This window comes from Akanthomyces muscarius, chromosome 6, assembly GCF_028009165.1.
Source record: "Akanthomyces muscarius strain Ve6 chromosome 6, whole genome shotgun sequence".
NCBI classification, from domain to species: domain Eukaryota; kingdom Fungi; phylum Ascomycota; class Sordariomycetes; order Hypocreales; family Cordycipitaceae; genus Akanthomyces; species Akanthomyces muscarius.
Genome location: NC_079246.1, coordinates 1,309,282 through 1,326,899, shown reverse-complemented (window position 1 = coordinate 1,326,899; position 17,618 = coordinate 1,309,282). Strand labels below are relative to the sequence as shown.

At 54.7% G+C, this 17,618-nt stretch overlaps 8 protein-coding genes across 8 annotated transcripts; 4 read left to right on the top strand and 4 right to left on the bottom strand.

The window, feature by feature from the left end:
- Positions 1 to 455: 455 nt before the first annotated feature.
- On the bottom strand, positions 456 to 1,872 carry LMH87_000473 (uncharacterized protein; the record flags this gene model as incomplete). Its single annotated transcript, XM_056198386.1, has 4 exons — positions 456 to 647; positions 718 to 1,245; positions 1,333 to 1,518; positions 1,588 to 1,872. The coding sequence occupies 4 exons, from the start codon at positions 1,870 to 1,872 to the stop codon at positions 456 to 458; spliced, it is 1,191 nt and encodes a 396-aa protein (XP_056055341.1).
- A 2,198-nt stretch (positions 1,873 to 4,070) lies between these two features.
- On the top strand, positions 4,071 to 4,935 carry LMH87_000472 (uncharacterized protein; the record flags this gene model as incomplete). Its single annotated transcript, XM_056198385.1, has 2 exons — positions 4,071 to 4,796; positions 4,855 to 4,935. The coding sequence occupies 2 exons, from the start codon at positions 4,071 to 4,073 to the stop codon at positions 4,933 to 4,935; spliced, it is 807 nt and encodes a 268-aa protein (XP_056055340.1).
- Positions 4,936 to 6,142: 1,207 nt separating this feature from the next.
- LMH87_000471 (uncharacterized protein) lies at positions 6,143 to 6,858 on the top strand (the record flags this gene model as incomplete). The annotated part of the gene is made up of 2 exons (XM_056198384.1): positions 6,143 to 6,691; positions 6,766 to 6,858. The coding sequence occupies 2 exons, from the start codon at positions 6,143 to 6,145 to the stop codon at positions 6,856 to 6,858; spliced, it is 642 nt and encodes a 213-aa protein (XP_056055339.1).
- A 674-nt stretch (positions 6,859 to 7,532) lies between these two features.
- On the top strand, positions 7,533 to 8,499 carry LMH87_000470 (uncharacterized protein; the record flags this gene model as incomplete). Its single annotated transcript, XM_056198383.1, has 2 exons — positions 7,533 to 7,793; positions 7,918 to 8,499. The coding sequence occupies 2 exons, from the start codon at positions 7,533 to 7,535 to the stop codon at positions 8,497 to 8,499; spliced, it is 843 nt and encodes a 280-aa protein (XP_056055338.1).
- A 160-nt stretch (positions 8,500 to 8,659) lies between these two features.
- On the bottom strand, positions 8,660 to 11,084 carry LMH87_000469 (uncharacterized protein; the record flags this gene model as incomplete). The annotated part of the gene is made up of 6 exons (XM_056198382.1): positions 8,660 to 8,669; positions 8,728 to 8,742; positions 8,794 to 9,504; positions 9,558 to 10,234; positions 10,288 to 10,503; positions 10,560 to 11,084. The coding sequence occupies 6 exons, from the start codon at positions 11,082 to 11,084 to the stop codon at positions 8,660 to 8,662; spliced, it is 2,154 nt and encodes a 717-aa protein (XP_056055337.1).
- Positions 11,085 to 11,821: 737 nt separating this feature from the next.
- LMH87_000468 (uncharacterized protein) lies at positions 11,822 to 12,674 on the bottom strand (the record flags this gene model as incomplete). The annotated part of the gene is made up of 3 exons (XM_056198381.1): positions 11,822 to 12,082; positions 12,189 to 12,496; positions 12,665 to 12,674. 3 exons carry the CDS (start codon positions 12,672 to 12,674, stop codon positions 11,822 to 11,824), a joined length of 579 nt encoding a protein of 192 aa, XP_056055336.1.
- Positions 12,675 to 13,078: 404 nt separating this feature from the next.
- Positions 13,079 to 13,407, top strand: LMH87_000467 (uncharacterized protein; the record flags this gene model as incomplete). The annotated part of the gene is made up of 2 exons (XM_056198380.1): positions 13,079 to 13,276; positions 13,351 to 13,407. 2 exons carry the CDS (start codon positions 13,079 to 13,081, stop codon positions 13,405 to 13,407), a joined length of 255 nt encoding a protein of 84 aa, XP_056055335.1.
- A 1,167-nt stretch (positions 13,408 to 14,574) lies between these two features.
- LMH87_000466 (uncharacterized protein) lies at positions 14,575 to 15,045 on the bottom strand (the record flags this gene model as incomplete). The annotated part of the gene is made up of 2 exons (XM_056198378.1): positions 14,575 to 14,726; positions 14,787 to 15,045. The coding sequence occupies 2 exons, from the start codon at positions 15,043 to 15,045 to the stop codon at positions 14,575 to 14,577; spliced, it is 411 nt and encodes a 136-aa protein (XP_056055334.1).
- Between the last annotated feature and the right edge of the window lie 2,573 nt (positions 15,046 to 17,618).

Sequence of the window (17,618 nt, the reverse complement as noted above, 5' to 3'; positions counted from 1 at the left end):
GGCTAGGTGTTCTGGATACCACTGGTCACAAGGATCTTTGTGTCAGGTACGATGGGACTGACTCCCATTTTTTTCTTTATTCCCCGCACGCGTCTGATATTGGCATTTTCCTTATTATATCCAAGAAGAATATAAACATAATTACCGTGTGTACTACACAACCCATGAAGTATGCCTTTTATCGAGCCTTGGTGTGAGATGTGTTCTCAACATGTTTTTTGCCCTCCGCTTCCAAGACGAGTTCATCTTGAAGCCACATCCTTAGCAATACATCGGCTACAGTTCTTGGCAATCACGAAGAGGCGAGTGAAGAAGGCGGACGTGCGCAAAAACATGCAGATACTCACTCGCATATTTAAGATCCTCAAGCTAGCTGGCTAATGTATGTTTTGTTTCTACTTTTTATATAACATTGCGTGTAACTCATAAGCTTTGTACCTTGTCTATCCGCTGGCTTAACCACGGGGGTTGCCGTTGAAGGCAATCAAGTTCTTGGTGCCTTGGATCTGGTCGCGGATGGCGTTGGCAGTGGCCGTCTGCTGGATGGTCTTGCAGAGGCCAGGGCCGGAGGTGCCGTCCTTGGCGGCGAGGTAGGCGGCGAGGCCGACGACGTGAGGGGTGGCCATGGACGTGCCAGTAAGTGATTGCTAGACGGCGAAAACACACAAAATTAGCTTTCCATGACGGCAGCGAGGGAGGGAGCAAAACAAAACTTACAGTGCGACCGTTGGGCCACGTCGAGATGACGTCGACACCGGGGGCCGCGACGTCGACATTGCCGCCGTAGTTGGAATCTACGTAGCGGTAGTCGTTGATGTCGGTGGCGCCGACGCAGCAGCCGCCGCTGGCCGAGGCCGGGGACACGTTGGCGGCGTTTTGGTTCTCGTTGCCCGAGGCGACGCCGACAAAGACGCCGCGGCCGGCGAGGGCGTCGACGGCGTCGTTGACGGCCTGGGAGAAGCCGCCGCCGAGGGACATGTTGACAAAGACGCCCTTGGGGCAGCTGCGGTTGGCGGCGTCGCGGGCGACGGCGTTGACGGCCTGGATGATGTACGAGTTGTCGCCGTAGCAGCCGTTCTTTTCGGGCACGTAGCTGAGGACCTTGAGGGAGTACATCTTGGTCTTCTTGGCCACGCCGTAGGTACGGCTGCCGATGATGCCGGCGACGTGCGTGCCGTGGCCGCAGTCGTCGTAGTCGGGGCCGGGGCCGTAGCGGCCGAGGTAGGTGGCGCGGCCTTCAAACTCCTGCGCGGACAGAGCACAAGGGCAAAGTCAGCGTCGAGTCTAGAATATTTCCTCTTCTGTGTGTGCGGAAAGAAAGGGCAGACTTACCGGGTGTCTGGTATCAAGACCGGTGTCGATGATGTAGGTGCAGGTGCCCTCGCCGGCGCTCTCGTCGTAGACGTACTCGCTGCTGCCGCGCTGGCGGTGGGAGATGCGGGCAGGGCCGTACGGGGCATTGCTCTGGGTGACGTAGCCCTGAGTAGACATGACCGCTGCCTGCTCAATGTACTCGACCTGAAGAAGCCAGTTGTTAGAGGATGCATTCATCTTCATTGTTCCGCCCCCTGAGTCTTGTGCACTTACATCCGGGTGGTGGCGGATCGCCTCGAGGGCGAGGCCGCTCATCTTGCCGGCGAAACCGGTAAAGGGACCATCCGAGTAGACGGTGGAGGGCTTCTGGTCGAGCATCTTGAAAGCCTCCTCGAGGAGGGCGAGCGGGCTGCCCTCCTTGAACTTGACAATGTACTTGTCCTCGACGCGCTGGTTGGCCTCGCCACGGGCGGCCAGGATGGGAGCGGGCTCAGCGCGCTTGCCGGCCGGGGAGGCGGCGACGAGCGGGAGCAGAGAGAGGAGGAATGACAGACGCATGGTGAAGAGTCTTGAAGAAGATGACCGGAAACCGTTGGATGCTTTGAAGGGGGCAGTTGATTGCTGAGTGCTTCGAGGAGGGCGATTGATGCTGGATCACTCACAACTTACACGGGGGCGAACTCGAGTATTTATCGTGCTTCCCTCGGCCAAGGCTCGATAGAATGCTATCGAGAAGATTGTTAAGAAAGTTGTCATTTCGTTTGATAACGATTACTTTACAACTCATCGGTGCCTGCCGCTCAACATCACAGCTCGCCGTCGGGTCGTGTTCTAGGCACTAGACACCTTGAGATCATGGAAGGCATTTCATGTCCAGCTCGAGCTAGAGCCCGCAACGGCAGGTCAAAGAATCCATTCTTGAATCTAGCCTCTTGGCTTTCGTAAATGTGAGAGTTCGGCACATTTTTTTGTGACCAAGGACCAACCGCGATATTAGCCTCACTTCCCTTGCCTGCGTGCCACCACATCGCCTGGTTGGCAAGTGGCACAGGGCTGGCCGGTTCTTCTATTTCTCGCAGGCGAACGACCGAGGTACGCCGCGGATTACGTGATGCTTGACCAGAAAAGGCAGTCGGCGAGACAGGTCGAGGTCGTAGCTACAGCGATAGTCCGAGCACGTAGTCCCCTCCAATTAGACTGCTTCCTTGCTCAAATGACCAGTCGACATCGTACTTGACCCCCCAGCGCCTCCGCTGCCGGCGCCGCCCCGTTGTCGGGTCTGGGGATCAGCGCTGGCATAACCAACTCGGTGGAAAGCCACAATGGTCGCGACGCGACTTGCCGTAGAGACCGGGGAAAAAATAGCCCCCGTTGCGGTTCTCTGAGATTAGTCCGGTGCCGGAGTGATTGGGGGAGGGCAGGGACTTCAATGGCGCCAAGGCTTGGCGCGCCAGGCCGTTGATCAAGCACCTACCAGATCGGGCAGGATGAGCTCACAAGCGGGTTGGCGACCTACTCTGTTGTTTCTAGCCTCACTCCCTCTCTCATCGCAATCCCAGATGTAGCAAGGGCCACAATCATGAGCGCGAACAAGGTTCCGTGGAAAAAAGCCTCCGGAGGATTTGCACTCGCCCGTGAAAGAAGGTTGATGGATGTTGGATTATGCTTATTCTACTAGGGCCGCTCGCCGTCACTGATAATACAACCTTGTAAACGGCACTATTAATAATTAGGTAAGACGCGCGAGGATCAGCTTGGGTCACCCGGCTCCCGGAGAGCGGGATGTGACGCGCACTTCTGCAGCTGAACTGTTTTTTTTCATTAGGCAGCAAGCAGGGCAACCGATGCATCACTTGTACCGCCGTAACTTGGAAGCCTTGGCCGTGCTGTACTACAGCGACATCTGCGACATCAATCACGGGCAGTTAGAGTGAGGCCAGTGGAAACGCACACGTGGGGAAACCACATCTCATTTATCAATCTTCTCGGCTACAAGAGGAATGATGGACTAGAGTGAAAAAGGCACTCGATGAGCCAGGTCGCCCACAGGCGCCAGCACTGACTTACTTGGCCCATACGTACCGAACGCCAAGATCTTCTCCAAGCTTTCTCCGGGTTCTCCGATAGCACGGAATTAGACTCTTTTAGTAATTAAATCTGGTCAGTCCGAACCGAGGACAGAAAGCGGATCGGCCGATAATTAGGTGCAGACACAAGTGGCCAACAACCTTGTCGAGCTAAAGAAGAAAAAGCCGGCCTTGATGAGCTACTGCAGTTATTAGACGAAACGGGAAAAAGTAGAAAGAGGTGACAAATTTTCAGCAAATGTTTTTGAGTTTCAAGTACCCAAGTCTCCAAATCACGTCTACATGTAATACAAGCATCACGGATTGCACCTGAAGTCTTTCTAATTTAGTTGCGAACTGCATCGTGGTTCTCATCACTGCATCTGCTACACCACAAGAGGAAAAAAAGCTCAAACTCTATACTATCGATATGAATCGCCATTCGATCACTTGCAAACTGCATCTGTCTCATCGCGCAGGCCTCATTTGCTCTACATGTCTGCGAATATGGGCGGACCTAGCAGTGAATCACAAATGTTTCCGCACCAGTCCTAGTCCGATTCACTGACATGAAGTTCGTGATGGGCGCAGCAGTTTAAAAAAACGTAGAATATAAATTAATGAAGCTGTCCTGTAAGTCCCGCACCAATACCAAGCCATAGTAAAGCGAAAACTCACCAAACAATCGACATGACAGAACACGCACACGAGCACTACCTCCATATTCCTATCGCTGACGGTCTGATGCCCTCAGTCGCGGCTCAGCACCTCACCCTTACGTACTCTGACGAAACCGGACGAGTTATAGGAGGACGAGCCTGGGAGCGGCGCAAGCAGCATATACTTGCCAACCCCGCCATGATCGGCGCCCAGGATTCGGAAGCTCTCCTCTCCATGGCTAAGCGCAACTTCATCACCCACCCCGATTCTGGCGCTCGAGAGCGCGCAACAGTGGCAATTAGCTGCGTTGAAATGAGTGCGCTGCTCGACCTTTGCACCGCGCGCATACCCGAAGGCGCATGCACGCGTCGCAATCTAGCTGCCGCCCTCGACCGCATGGCCAGCGACACGACGTCACAAACACAGCACTCGGTGAAGGAAATGATTCAAGAATATAGACTGCGCATCATTGTGGACGCGCTGCTCGACGCAAAAGCCGGCGGACTGCTCCCGCAAGACATATCAAGGTGGTCAGCGGAAAAGGGCTTGTTTTTGACAAACTGGACAGTGGAGGTGGGCTATGGTTCGTTGGGGGTCGCTAGGCTGCGCAGAGATCAGGTGGCCGCGAGATTCACTCCAGACGGGCAATTTCTGCTAGATGCGGCGGCAAACGAGGCAAATGTCGCGGTGCTCAGGAGGGTAATGCCAAGCTGGGACATTGACGAGCGCTACACATTCCTCATAAACATTGCCAAGGTAAGTCATGTACCCACGAACGACGCACTCATTATTAACAACAAACAAACGTGTGTAGCGTGGTGACATACAGTTGCTTGAGTGGCCTGAACGCCATAGATGGGAAACCTCGAACCACCATTACCTAGTTTGTAGATAGAGAGCGCGAGCATGCAACTTTAGGACCGTGGAAAGCTTCGCGGTCATCCTTCTTTATAGATAAACGTCACATTGAAAAGTATATCGCTAAAAAAACTTTCTAAAAAGCACTCTGGTCACAAGACCGTAGAAAATAGAACTAGGCCGACTCGCTGTCTAAGCCGAGCTGAAGCTGATGGTGGGAGTAGCAAAAGGAGTATGGACTGTGGCCATCTGAAGACCAATCATCTGACTAGTAGTGCGATGAAAAAAGCAAAAAAATGTTCAGATTCTACCGTGGCACAGAGCGCGTCTCCTTGATCGGCGCCAAAGCATTGGCTCGCACGCCGTTACACCGTCGAAGCGTATCACCTTGAAGCATGGTGATGACTTTGGTCACAAGACACACGAGAAAGGGATAAAACAGTAGCAGATTCAAGAAGCCCAAGGCAAGGAGTATCTTAAGATATCTTTCCGGTACTAGAATTATTGCGCCCTTCGCCAGAAAATGCTGCTTCGTGCTGTTCGTGTGTGTTTTTGTTTGCTCCGGGCATCGTCCTGTACACCATGGGTGGGATGAGGCTCCAACTGAAATCCAAATTTGTCAAAGATAGGCACGGATTCTGTACTTAAATCTAAATTGACCGATGTTCTTCAAGTAAAACTAAAAGTCAGATCTATACATCGGATCTCTTCAAGCCACTGTCTCCCTGAGCTGGAAGCGAGTCGCTCAGTGCCGGTTTTCGGCCAACTCTTCGCACTATGGCCGTAGACTTATCTACAAGTCATTCTAGCAACTGTAACCCACATGGTAGATGGGCAGATCTCTGCAAGGCTGGTGAACGATCGTCTGTAGACCGCCTCTCCCGTACCTTGTTTCACCGCAGACACGAGAAACTGTGCAATCTTTGTGAGCTCACGCCTTGAGATCGCCCTTCCTTGTGCCCTGTTCCACGACAGATACGAGATCTGTGTGCATGGCTCCTTCACGGGATCTTGTTCAACTTCAGACACTCATATAAGGAGCAGGAAGCTCGCCAGATTCCCACATCATTTCTGCATCATTCACTCACCAGCTTGTAAAGAGAGACCTGCAAATCTACGACACGCACACACAACGCATTTGCAGAACTTCAATCTCTCTCTAGAAGCCCAAGCATGAGAAACACCGGAACGGCCGCCTCGTCGGCGACGGCCGCCCCCCGGCACCTGGCCCACCAGTTTGTGCAATGCTACAGCTGGCCGGCCCGCGGGCTGAAGCTGCTCCGAGAGCACCCGCACATCCTCAGCAGCCAGACGCGGCGCCTCCTCGAGCGGGACGCCGCCTGGCTGCTGTTTCCCACCGCCAGCGGTGGCGGTCCCGGTCCCGGCGCCGGCGCGACCAACCAGCAGCACCGGGACCGGGCGTTCGGCCTGATCTCCGCGGCCGCCCGCGCCACGAGCTGCGGCAGCGCATCTTTGCCCTGGCCCGCGCGTGCCAGAAGACGTGCCGGGAGCACCGGGCACGGGCGGAGGCCATCTACCTGCGCGTCCGCCGCCGGTGGGACGAGGACCAGCGGGCGCGCGGGCGAGCGGCTGCGGCGGCACGGAGGCATGGTGCTGGCGGCGGCGGCGGTCGCGGGATCCGCGTCAAGTTTCGCCGCGGAAACGTCGCGCTGAACTATGCGCAGCGCGACTTGGACAGGGCACGCCTCGCGCACATGTCGTTTGACGAGCTGTGCGAGGCTCTGCGCGGGAGGACTCTGGAGGAGCGCGAGGCGCTGGACCAGATTACCCAGGTAAGACCAAAGACTCTCCCCGAAATGATCTGGAAACAAAAGAACCCCTTGCTGATTGTGTTTGTTCTCCATAGCCTGGTGGAGAGATTCGAATCCTCAGGGAGCGATTCGACCCAGAGGCTGCGGTCGGGCAGGTTGTGACGGGGTTACACGAGCTGTGTCTCTAGGAAAAGGGAAGGTGAGTTAGGGTTGGGAGAGCGGGAAGGGGGGGGGGGGGGGCAGGTTTTGTCTGTGCTATTTTCCTCCTAATTGCTCTGTTTCCTTTGTGTAATTTTAGAGCAAGCAGAGCTTCGGTTGCGCGCCGTGCCATTTTCCTCTTTACGGCTATTGTTCTGTTTTCTCGGGCGGCGCACTGACATACCCAGTGACGGTTCTCAGGATGTCTTGGTTGGAATGAATGATAAAGGATATACTTGACCTACTCTCACCTATCCAAACCAAACATGCCTTTGATCAAACAAGACATCATCTTTATTTGTGCAATACGCAAAAGCCGCACTGGCCTTTAGTGTTTTGCCTGCCACACATGCAGAAAGAATGCTCGCGACAGCCAACTGCATTGCTTGTGCGCAGGCTCGTCACCCTGTTCAACAGTCCTCCTGGGCCATGCGCGGCGCCCTTTCAGCCGAAGACCTTTTGAAACTTTTTTTTCCAGGCCTTGTTTGAGCCGGTGCAAGCAACGAGCCCGCGAAAAAAGTATATAAGGAGAGGCACAGGACGGTTCGAATGAGCAGAAGCAGAAATCCTCTATCCCATCAAACCAACCAAGTTTACCACCAATCCCTACATAAAACCGAACCCAGTATCACTTTCTATAAAAATATCGGAAAAACGTTCCACAATGAGCGACAACACTAGCCAGCAGCGGGCGGACCTGTTCAAGTTCTCCGAGCCGGGTACCTTTAGGATTGTCAAGATTTTTGTGACAGAGTCCCACCTTGCACAATATTCGAAAGTCTCGGGACTGAGCGAGGAGCAGCTCATGGAGCTGCTCGAGGCGCTGCAGGCTGTAGTCAAGACGGGCAAGTTTGCCGACCTGAAAGCAGTGATGGCGACAATGACGCGTGAGGAAAGGAACAAGATCTACGCTTGTTTTAAAGAGGTATGCTGTTTTCGAGACCGAAAATCTTCTCACGACAAGTGGCAACACGACTTCTTCTCTCTCTCTCTCTTTCTCGTCTGTGCGTATGTGATGTGTGCTAACTTGCCGTTTGCCTTGTTTCTAGGCCGACCGCAAGCTCATTGCCGGCTTCTCTGTGATGCCCTTGCCGCCGGGCGCCGAGGCCGTGGCGATGCGGGTTCTACACGCCCAGCTGGCCGAGGACCACGCCAAGCGCCGCCAGCATCTTCATAAACAGAGGCAGGACCTTGCAAAGAGAGAGGACCTTCTGGGGGCCGAGGCGTCGAGCCTTGAAGACACGTTGGACTATGTTTGCGGCAAGTTTATTGGCCTCAAGATCAGGGACAGAGAGGACCTCGAGGAGCTCTTGGCGGCTCTTGGCGCGACGGACCCGAAGATGGAAGACCTTGTGAAGCGAAAGGATGACATGGTCAAGCGAAGGGACGGGTATGACGCGGAGACGGAGGGCTTGGAGATGAAGCTCCGCGATCTCGAGCGGGAGAGTGAGAAGATTGGCAAGGAGATGGAAGAATTTAATTACGAGATGAGGGATCTCACCAAAAAAACGGCAGAGCTTGACCAGGAGGGAGAGTATCTTCGCCTGGCGGAGGAGCAGATGACCAAGGCGTATGCCAAGAAGAAAGAGAGAGAAAGAAGCAACAGCAGCAGCAGCAGCAAAACGGTCTAGCTGACTCTCCCAGGAGCTGGAAAAAGAATGCAGAATGCTTTAGTTGTCTAGTCTACCCCAAATTTCAAGCGTGTCGCCCCCCGGAAAAAAACTAGACATCATATCATACAATGCGTAAAAAGTGAGACTGGCGCTTCGCCGTGCAATGCCAGATTGCCGCCTATATACATCTAAATAAAAAAAAAGGTCTCAGCATATATGGTATCTCCTGCTTATATCCCAACATACCCTCCACGTAATTTTCTTCAAATTTCGTTTTCGACCCAAAGCCCCAAGGAGGATCACGCAGTCAACTCCGCCATGCGTCTCTCCAGCTCCGGGACCTGCCGCAGCTTGAGGTCCAGATCGTCCTTTTCATCCTCGAGCTTCAACCGCTTGTCCGCGTCCAGCTTGGTAAACACGTAGTGCCCCTGGCCGTCAAACTGCAGGATGTGGGTGTGGTACTTCCACAGGCTGCGGCGGTGGCTGACCGTCATCAGCGTGATGCCCAGGGCCTTGGCGTGGTCGTACATGACCTTTTCCGTCTCGAGGGTGACGCTGCTCGTGCACTCGTCGAGGATGGCGTACTTGGGGCGGTGGTAGAAGAGGCGCGCCATGGCGACGCGCTGCTGCAGGCCGCCTGAGAGCACGTCGCGCCACTCGGCCTCGGCGTCCCACCCTTCGTCGTACAGGTCCACGAGGTGCGCCAGGTCGAGCGTCTTGAGGATGGCGAGGAGGTCGGCGTCGGTGGCGCCGCGCTGGCGCATTTGCCGTAGCGAGTCCGGGTAGATGACCTGCTGGCGCAGCGAGCCGCGCGAGAGGTAGGGCCGCTGCGGCAGGTAGAAGATGGAGGTAAAGGGCGGCTTGTGGACGGTGCCGCCGTAGACAGGCCACAGGCCGCCGAGAATGCGGAATAGCGACGACTTGCCGCAGCCGTTGGGGCCGACGACAAGGAGATGGTCGCCGTGCTTGATGGAAAAGGAGAGGGCCTTGACGAGAACGTCGCCGTTGGGAGAGACAATGGGGCTGCGCTGGTTAGTATTATTTGAGTAACATGAAGGGGATCATTGAATACATACACGTCGATAAAAGTAATGTCCTTGCTCTCGAGGATGGTACCACGGCCCTTTAGGACAGCCTCGTTGTTCTCGGTGCCTGACGAAGACACCAGGTTCTTCTCAAAGTGACCTGACTGGATATCGTCCATGACGTTGAGCAGCGAGTCCACGCGCGAGGTGTAGCCCGCAAGCTCCATGATTTCCCTGTACGAAAACATGATGCGGCCAAAGGCGTCCGAGGCGGAGAGCAGCATGCGGCGGTTGGTGACAAACGACTCGGTGCGGTCGCCCATGTTCAGGCCGGGCTGGGCGCCGGGGAGCTTGACAAAGACGGGGACGGAGCACAGGACGAGGCCGAGGGCACCCCAAAAGTACTTGATGACAAAGTCCTCCATGAAGCCGTGGTAGAAGCGGCGGCGCAGAATGTAGTTGACGTGCTTGATGAGCGTAAAGTAACCCTTGTCGAGCGTGTCCTTTTCGGCCGTGTGGCCGTTGTAGAGCGCCACCTCCTCGGCGTAGTCGATGAGGCGCGAGTGCTGGAAGCGGAACTCGCCCTCGAGGCGCGCCTCGTCGGCGACGTACTTGCCAAAGGGCGGCGTGAGGACGCGCATCACGTTGGCGGAGAGCTGGACGAGGAGCGACATGAAGACGACGCCCTCGCCACCGACGCTCTTGGAGAGGGAATAGGTGTAGATGGTCTAGATCAGTTAGCGCTGGGAGTCAAAAGTGTGCTTGGCGGGGGAGGGCGTACCATGTCGAGTATGGGCTTGGCGAGGTTGCTGTAGAGCTCGGCTAAGCTGTTGGAGAATTTGGACACGTCGACGGCAATGAGCTGATCGGGGTTCTTTATACGGTCGTCGAGAGCCGAGATGCCGTAAAAGGTGAGGTTAGAGAGGTATTTATCGTGAATGTACTGGGTCAGTCGTGTTCTATAGTTGAGCGACAGCTCTGCTTGGTGGTATGAAAGCTTGGTCCAGTTAGCGCCAAGTTACCATTGCGCGTTTTCGCCATCATCGGGCTTACCATGGAGTTTGTAAAAGTAGCAGGAACCGCGATAATCATCCACCAGGCGATGCGCGTCAGGAACTCCTTGCCGTTGCCGCGCACGAGGGCCTTTACAATGGCGCCGTCCATCTCGGCCACCTTGAGGCTGATGAGCGTGCGCAGGACCAGGAAGAAGCTGTGGCTGATGAGCAGGCGCGCCTCCTTGCTGCGCCAGCCGGGCACGACGATGCGGATCAGGCGCATGAGGGAGCGGAAGAACTCGCGGTCGAGGGCGACCTTTTTGCGCGGCGCATCGGGCCCGCTGGCGTCGCCAGGCTGGGAGACGGTGGCACGGCGCGACGCGCGCTGGGTGGCCTCGCGGGCCGAGGCGGCCTTTTGCTCGGCAATAGCGTTGTGGATGCGGTGGACGAGGGCGACGAAGAGGGTGATCCAGACGGCGCGGGAGATGCGCGACCGGTTGGCGACGTAGAGCTGGATGAGCTGCGTGACGAGGCCCCGGACGTTGAAGTTGCCCGGGAGGGCAAACTTGGATTGCGTAGCCATGGCGTACACAGCCGTCCAGGGAGGTGCTGAACTGGCAAGGGCAACTGGCGCTCTGGTGGTGGATGGAGGATGGTGAAAGGTTCAAAGAAAGATGGCTCGAACGGTCCAACTACCCCAGGTGGAGCGGGCGGCGGGCTGCTTGCTGGTATGGGGACCTCGGCCGATCTATGTGTGGGCGCTGTCGAATGAACAGAAGCGAATCTCTCAGAGGCAGGCAAAGGGCAATTGATAAACCAAAAAGCAAACCCGCCACATCTATTGCGAGAATAAGGTGATGAAGCAAAAATGTGTAAAAGAGGAGAGAAAGATCACGAGGAGTGCTGACGATAGAATGCATGTGGTTGGATCCCTCGGCCTGGTCTAGAAACTGGGGAAGGGCTAGTGCTTGTCACCAACGGCTGCGCCACAGGTTTGTGCTGCAACCAGCATGTGATTTTGACCTCCAGCCACACCACACGCCACAATTGAAGATGGGCGAGTGGAAATACTTGAAGACAAGATAAATGTCACGAATGTATGCAGTAACCTCATATGATGATTAATTGGTATTCTTTAAATGGGAACCATGCACAATTTTCGGTCTGGTTCTTTGTATTTACCATCATGTACGAAAAGGGCAAATGACGCGCCAATGCAATGTAAACGGGCCAGGCTCGCCCTGTTGTATATTCAATTACTCTATTTCTATTTTGATTTCTCCCTCTATTCGCGCGTGCCGTCTATTCTAATAGAGAATGCTATTGCTCGAGGGGCTTGTGGATGAACTCGTCGAGCTGCTTGTAGGCAGTCTCGAGGTCGTCATTGACAATGATGAGGTCGTGGACGCCGGGGGTCTGGGAGTACTCGAGCTCCTTGCTGGCCTGGGCGAGGCGCTTCTGGACGCTGGCCTCGGTCTCGGTGCCGCGGCCGCGCAGGCGCTTCTCGAGCTGCTCGATCGAGGGTGGCGCGATGAAGACGTAGCGGGCGGCGATGCTCGAGTTTTTGATCTGCTTGACGCCCTGCCAAAGTTGTTAGCCATTGTTCCCAGCCTCTCCTTTTCCCCCTCCTCCACCAAAAAGAAAGCAAAAGAGCAAAGGGCAATTCTCTCGCCGGGGTTTTGCGCACCTCCATTTCAATGTCCAGCAGCACGATGCGGCCCTTTTTCGTCTGCTCCTCAATCGTCATCTTGCTGGTGCCGTAGCGGTTGCCGCCAAACTGGGCGTGCTCGACGAAGCCGTCCTTGGCGATGAGGTGCTCAAAGTCCTGCATCGGGACAAAGTGGTAGTGCTTGCCGTCCTCCTCGCCGGGCCGCGGGGCGCGGGTGGTGTGCGAGACGGAGAGGCAAAAGGCGTCCGGGTGGCGCTCAAAGAGGAGGTTGTAGAGGGTGCCCTTGCCGACGCCCGAGGGGCCGGAGATGACGACGGGTCGGCGGTCTACCCCAGCATCACAAAAAACATGAGTTAGCCATCTGTGGGAAATGTTGTCGGCCTTTGTTCGAACTATTGTGGCGGTGACGAAAGTTTTGGCGGGGTGGGCTGCTGTTCAGGGGGACACGGCGGGGCAAAAGGATTTGAAGTAGAAGAAGAAGAAAAAAGACGTACCAGTGGCCATGGTGGATGCGCTGCGAAGAAAAGGACGAGGTAATGAATGGGCGGAAATGAATCGAGGAAAGGAATTGGCAAATAAGCGCGCCGGCATGGGAATGCGCAAACACCACAAAAAACAGGTAAATACTGGGGAGGATAGATCTGGAGGGGTCAAGGTTTCGGAGGGTTCAACTCGATTAAACGCAGCCCAAGGCACCTAACCACGCACCGGTGGAGCCGGCTCATCCCCGGAGCGCTGTGCGCCGCCGCCGCCGCCGACTCGCTGTGGCGATTCGACTCCAAAAACTGCATCTAACATTTTACCCCTCCAACTTTTGTCTTTTTGTGCCCATTTTATATTTTTACTACATTTTTTGGCAAAAAACTTTACAGAAACAAAGAGAGCGAGAGACGATTTCAACCGCCAAAATGTCCGACGACGACAACCTGTCCATCTACGACGAAATCGAAATCGAAGACATGACCTTTGACGACGCCCTGCAGACGTACTTTTACCCGTGCCCGTGCGGCGACCGCTTCCAGATTGCGCTCGACGACCTGCGCGACGAGCAGGACATTGCCGTGTGTCCGAGCTGCAGCCTGATGATCCGAGTCATCTTTGACCTGGTGCGTTTTTCTGGCCTCGCTGCGCTCGTCTGTTCTGGCCGAGTCGGCTAACTTGTTGCTTTTTCACGAGACAGGACGATTTACCCGGGCCGCCACCTGGACCTTCCAACCCGATTCCTGTCGCTGCGTAAAAGGCCGACCATTGTTGCGGAATACAGGACGAGACACATTTTTTCTCCCTTCCTCTCTTTCGAATATCTAATCATGCAATTACGGAGGCGGTTGCTGCCTGCGCCGGTAGGCAGGTGACTCATGCCGGGCGACAGAAAAAAAAGTCGCAAAGAATATCACGAATGAAATGAAGCTACGACGGTGGGGACACACAAGACAAAGGGGTTTTGGACAAGAGCAAGAGTGAATAGGCTCTGCATGGAGGTTCGTCGGGGAGTATATATGGGTTTGGACAAGTAATGAGAGAACCATGCCTGGTGGCGGCACAGGCGCATTGCATCGGAGTTGGGATACCAAAAGATCATTATGGGGTTTATCTTTTTTTTCTTCACATCTCGTCCAATTTCTATGCAATTCATGCTGGGCGCAAATATAGTCACAACATGGACGAATCATTTTTTTTAGTAGTTTTTGAATTTTATGTGACTCTGATAAGCAAATGCCAGAGTTTATAAGTGGCGAGGCAATGCCTTCGCAGTCCATCTATCCTAGGAACGCAATCACTAAACAAAGACAAGTTTCTGTCCAGTCCGACACCTCGCCTCCAAAAAAAGAGCCGAGTCAGAACAAAACATGTCCTCCGCTGTCACAAAAAGCCACCAATGTATTATGCTTATTGTGCAACGTTGGACCAAAACCATCCTCTCCCCATCCTAGATGCGTGCTCGTGTATGTATGTGTGCAGTCTCCCTTTTGAAAAAGAAAAGGGCCAATCTAAATGCGAGTGGTGTATCTTCTATGTCGCAGGCAAAAGAAGGAAGAAAAAAAAAAGGGATCAAAAGACCCTTAGAAAAAGAAAAAAAATGAAGTTTGTTGGTATCTCCAAACGCCAACGTCCTGCCAGGGACGGTGAATGCATCCGAACAAGGTAGCTGACGCTCGCAAAAAAAAAAAAAAAAAAAAAAAAGGACGAAAAAACAAGGTCAAAATATTAACGCGAGCGCCGAATGTCGTGTATGGTCAAAGGGTGGAAGGGCATTATATACGGATCGATTGTTGTTGCCCGAATGGACGGGGTCATTATTCGTAGGTTTGTGTGTTGGTATAGTGTAGTAGCTGGCGGCAGGACCAGGCGCCAACGTCTCATGGCCGGCCACGAGTCTCGAGCAGTAAAAGAGAGGGCGCGACTAGAGCAGCATGAGGCTCATGATGCAGAAGCCCAAGAGGCCGGCCATGGAGCCCTGCATTTGGGGCAGGATGGCACCGCCGGTGGCATCGGCAGGTTTCGAGCTGGTGGCATTGGCGTGTGAGGTCGCGTCAGCACTGGCTGTTGATTGCGCTGGAGGTGTGTCAGCCGGCATGTCCTGGTCAAGCGCGGTGGTGGTGCGCAAAGACGTACCTGCAGTGAGCGTCGAGGAGTGGTTGGATGCGCCAGCAGCCGATTGGAGCGAATGCGACGAGGCGACGACGGTGGCATTGCTGCTGGACGCGGGCTGCTCTGAGCTGCCGTGGACACCGACGGCGGTAGCTACCGGCAGCGAGGACGGCGAGGAGACGAGGTCGAGAGACGTCGGGGTCGAGCCGTCGCCGGAGCCGGGGATGCCAGCGCTGACGGCGATGGCCAGGCTGGCGGCGACGAAGAATTGCGAGACACGCATGGTGTGGTGTGTAGGTTGAGCGAGCAGCAGAGTAGAAGCTGCAAGGCTGACCAGAGTCGTGATGTCCAAGAGTCTGAGCTGGACCCCCCACAGGTCTTGGCAGCGGAACAGGATCTCAATTGGAGGTCCGGGGTTGGAGAGCAGGCGAACGGAAAGGAAGGCTTGGCCGGCCGTCGCACGAGAGCTTTTTTTTTTGTTGGTGGGTGGACGAAGAATGCGCGTTGCCAGGAAAACAAGCTTTTGATGTAAGTTTTGGTGTCAAGATGCTTGGGAAGAAGCGAGCGCGGGCGTGTTGAGGGAGGAAGGGAAGAAGGAGACAATGGGGAAGATTTGGGGAGGAGAATGGAGAATGAGGATCTCAAGTAATTGCGGCCAGGAGACGTGGTGGTAGAAAAGAGGACTGTGAGAGCCGAGAAGCAGCACGTAGCATTCGCTGCTACGGGGCGTGCGTATCCTGGCGTGGGTGCGTGGGTGCGTGGGAGGAGTGCGGATGGATGTGGGTGGATTGTTGGGTGGATGTCGCCGCAGCAGGGGTCGTTGAAATGTGGCGCCAGCAGAGGGGCCTTTTGCCTGGGGCCTGGGTCAGGATTTGAAGGAAGGAGAAAAAGGTGGAGGACGAGGGATAATTGTAAAATGATGGCTTTTTTATTTTCTGGTAGGAATTGGAGGTGATGGAGGTACATGACAAGAGGTGAATGCTGGGGGACAGGACAGGAGGCAGACAGAGAAAGGCAGTCCAGGAGAGGGATGACAGGTTGTGGCGATGCGGCTAGGTCTGTCCGCTGCAATCAGACAGTTTTTTTTTCATAGCTCGCTTCAGTCCATGTACCTTTTTAATGGCAATTTCACCGCAGAGATACTTGTTATCCACCACCGATGGCTGATAGCTGCTAGCGTCCGTCTAATTTAGTAGGCGGCGTTTTTGGGGCTTGCCAGAAACGAACACTCGCCAGCCAGTGCAGGTGGAGCAGATGATTTTTTCCGTCTTCTTTTTTCTTCCAAGAGGGCAAGGCGCCAGAGGCCCCCTTGCCTGGTGCACTGGGTGCTGTTCGAAAAGGGAGATGGGCTTATCGGGGTGATTTCGAGAGAGCTCGACGGACGTCGCATTGCAGCAGTCACGAGGATGGCAGAAGCAAAATAGCTATACGGGATACGTGTCGGCATGTACACGAAATAGGTGATTTGGAAAGGCCACAGAGCCTGCATTCACTCGGTATACCAAGTAGGTACCTTGTTAGTTTACCTCACTGTTTTTCTGCCTCGTCGACCTTCGCCTTTTCGGCCCGGCCACCGACTTCTCCTGGTACCACACCACAGGAGACCCTCCCTGCCCCTGCTAAAATAGCGATCATCCAATGTCGGGTGGGCTATTGCAAAACTGCGACTGGTACGGAGCAGGTACTTGTTCGGCTTTGTTGCAATCACCAGGTCACAAAGCACAGATAGACGACTCGACTTGCTTCGACTGTTACCAGTAAAAGCCATTCGCGAATTGCGCAAAAAGAAGAGGGAGAATAAGAAAAAAAAAAATGTCTTGCCCGCGAATAACGTTGAAACAAAAGCATGCCATAAAATTCCGCATCCTTCCCCTTCAGGAAACACCGTGTCTGACAGGATTGAAACAAGTCCTTTGTGAGTTTTGTCGCAGCGAGGATGAGGATTGCGAGCCAGTGCAGTGGCTGCCCACACCCCCTAGAACCCCCGTGGCACACCTCCTGAAAGGCCCCAACTTTTACTGGTAGCACCTTCAAGGACTCGTGGCCTCGAGACTCTCAACGGCCAATCGGTCTTGGCATCCAAACATCCAAACGGACAACCCAAAAAGCTTGGCTCCGCCACCATCGATCATGGCCAACCTTGTAAATAACTATGCGCAGTGTGTGTGTGCGTGCGTGCGCATGTGCCGTGTGCATCATCATGCCATGTCTAATTATTGTCCATCAAACACACAGATCTGCGTCCGGCTGCGCTGCTATTCATCATCCACCATCTGCCGCGTTTACCAGTACAACCACCAGCAGCTCAACGAGGGCCGCCACCAGGACAAACTCGCCCGCTGATCGTCGCAGAGCCTCAAGTCGAGCCATTCTCTGCAGCAGCAGCAGCCAGGGGGTTTCTTCCCGCGCGACTTTTTCAAGAAGCTACGAGATAGTCTTCAAGCATCAGGCAGCATGCCTACGTTACAAAGGGCACAAGTCGCTATGCCGTAACAATAACAAGCCAGGCCCCCAGCTCCAACATCAGAAATAACGCACCCGCAGCGCAATCTATTCCCGCGCCCGTGCCCAGCCTGCCAGGGAAACACTGCGTCATTGCCTCTATTTTCAACAGAATGGATCATCATGCACTACCCAGCCTGCTGCAAGATACCGCGCAACGTGCTGCAGACAAGACAGACGTCGAGTGATCGGCGTCCAGCCACAGTCGTAACCTGTTGGCGGAACCCCCCCAGCGCCCCCCCCAAGTGCACCACTTGTGGCTTATCGTCGCTCCATTGGCAGCGTCATGGTGGCTTTTTTTGCTGCCGACTTTTTCTCTCCACCGACAAATAATCCAAGCGGGGAAAGACTGGC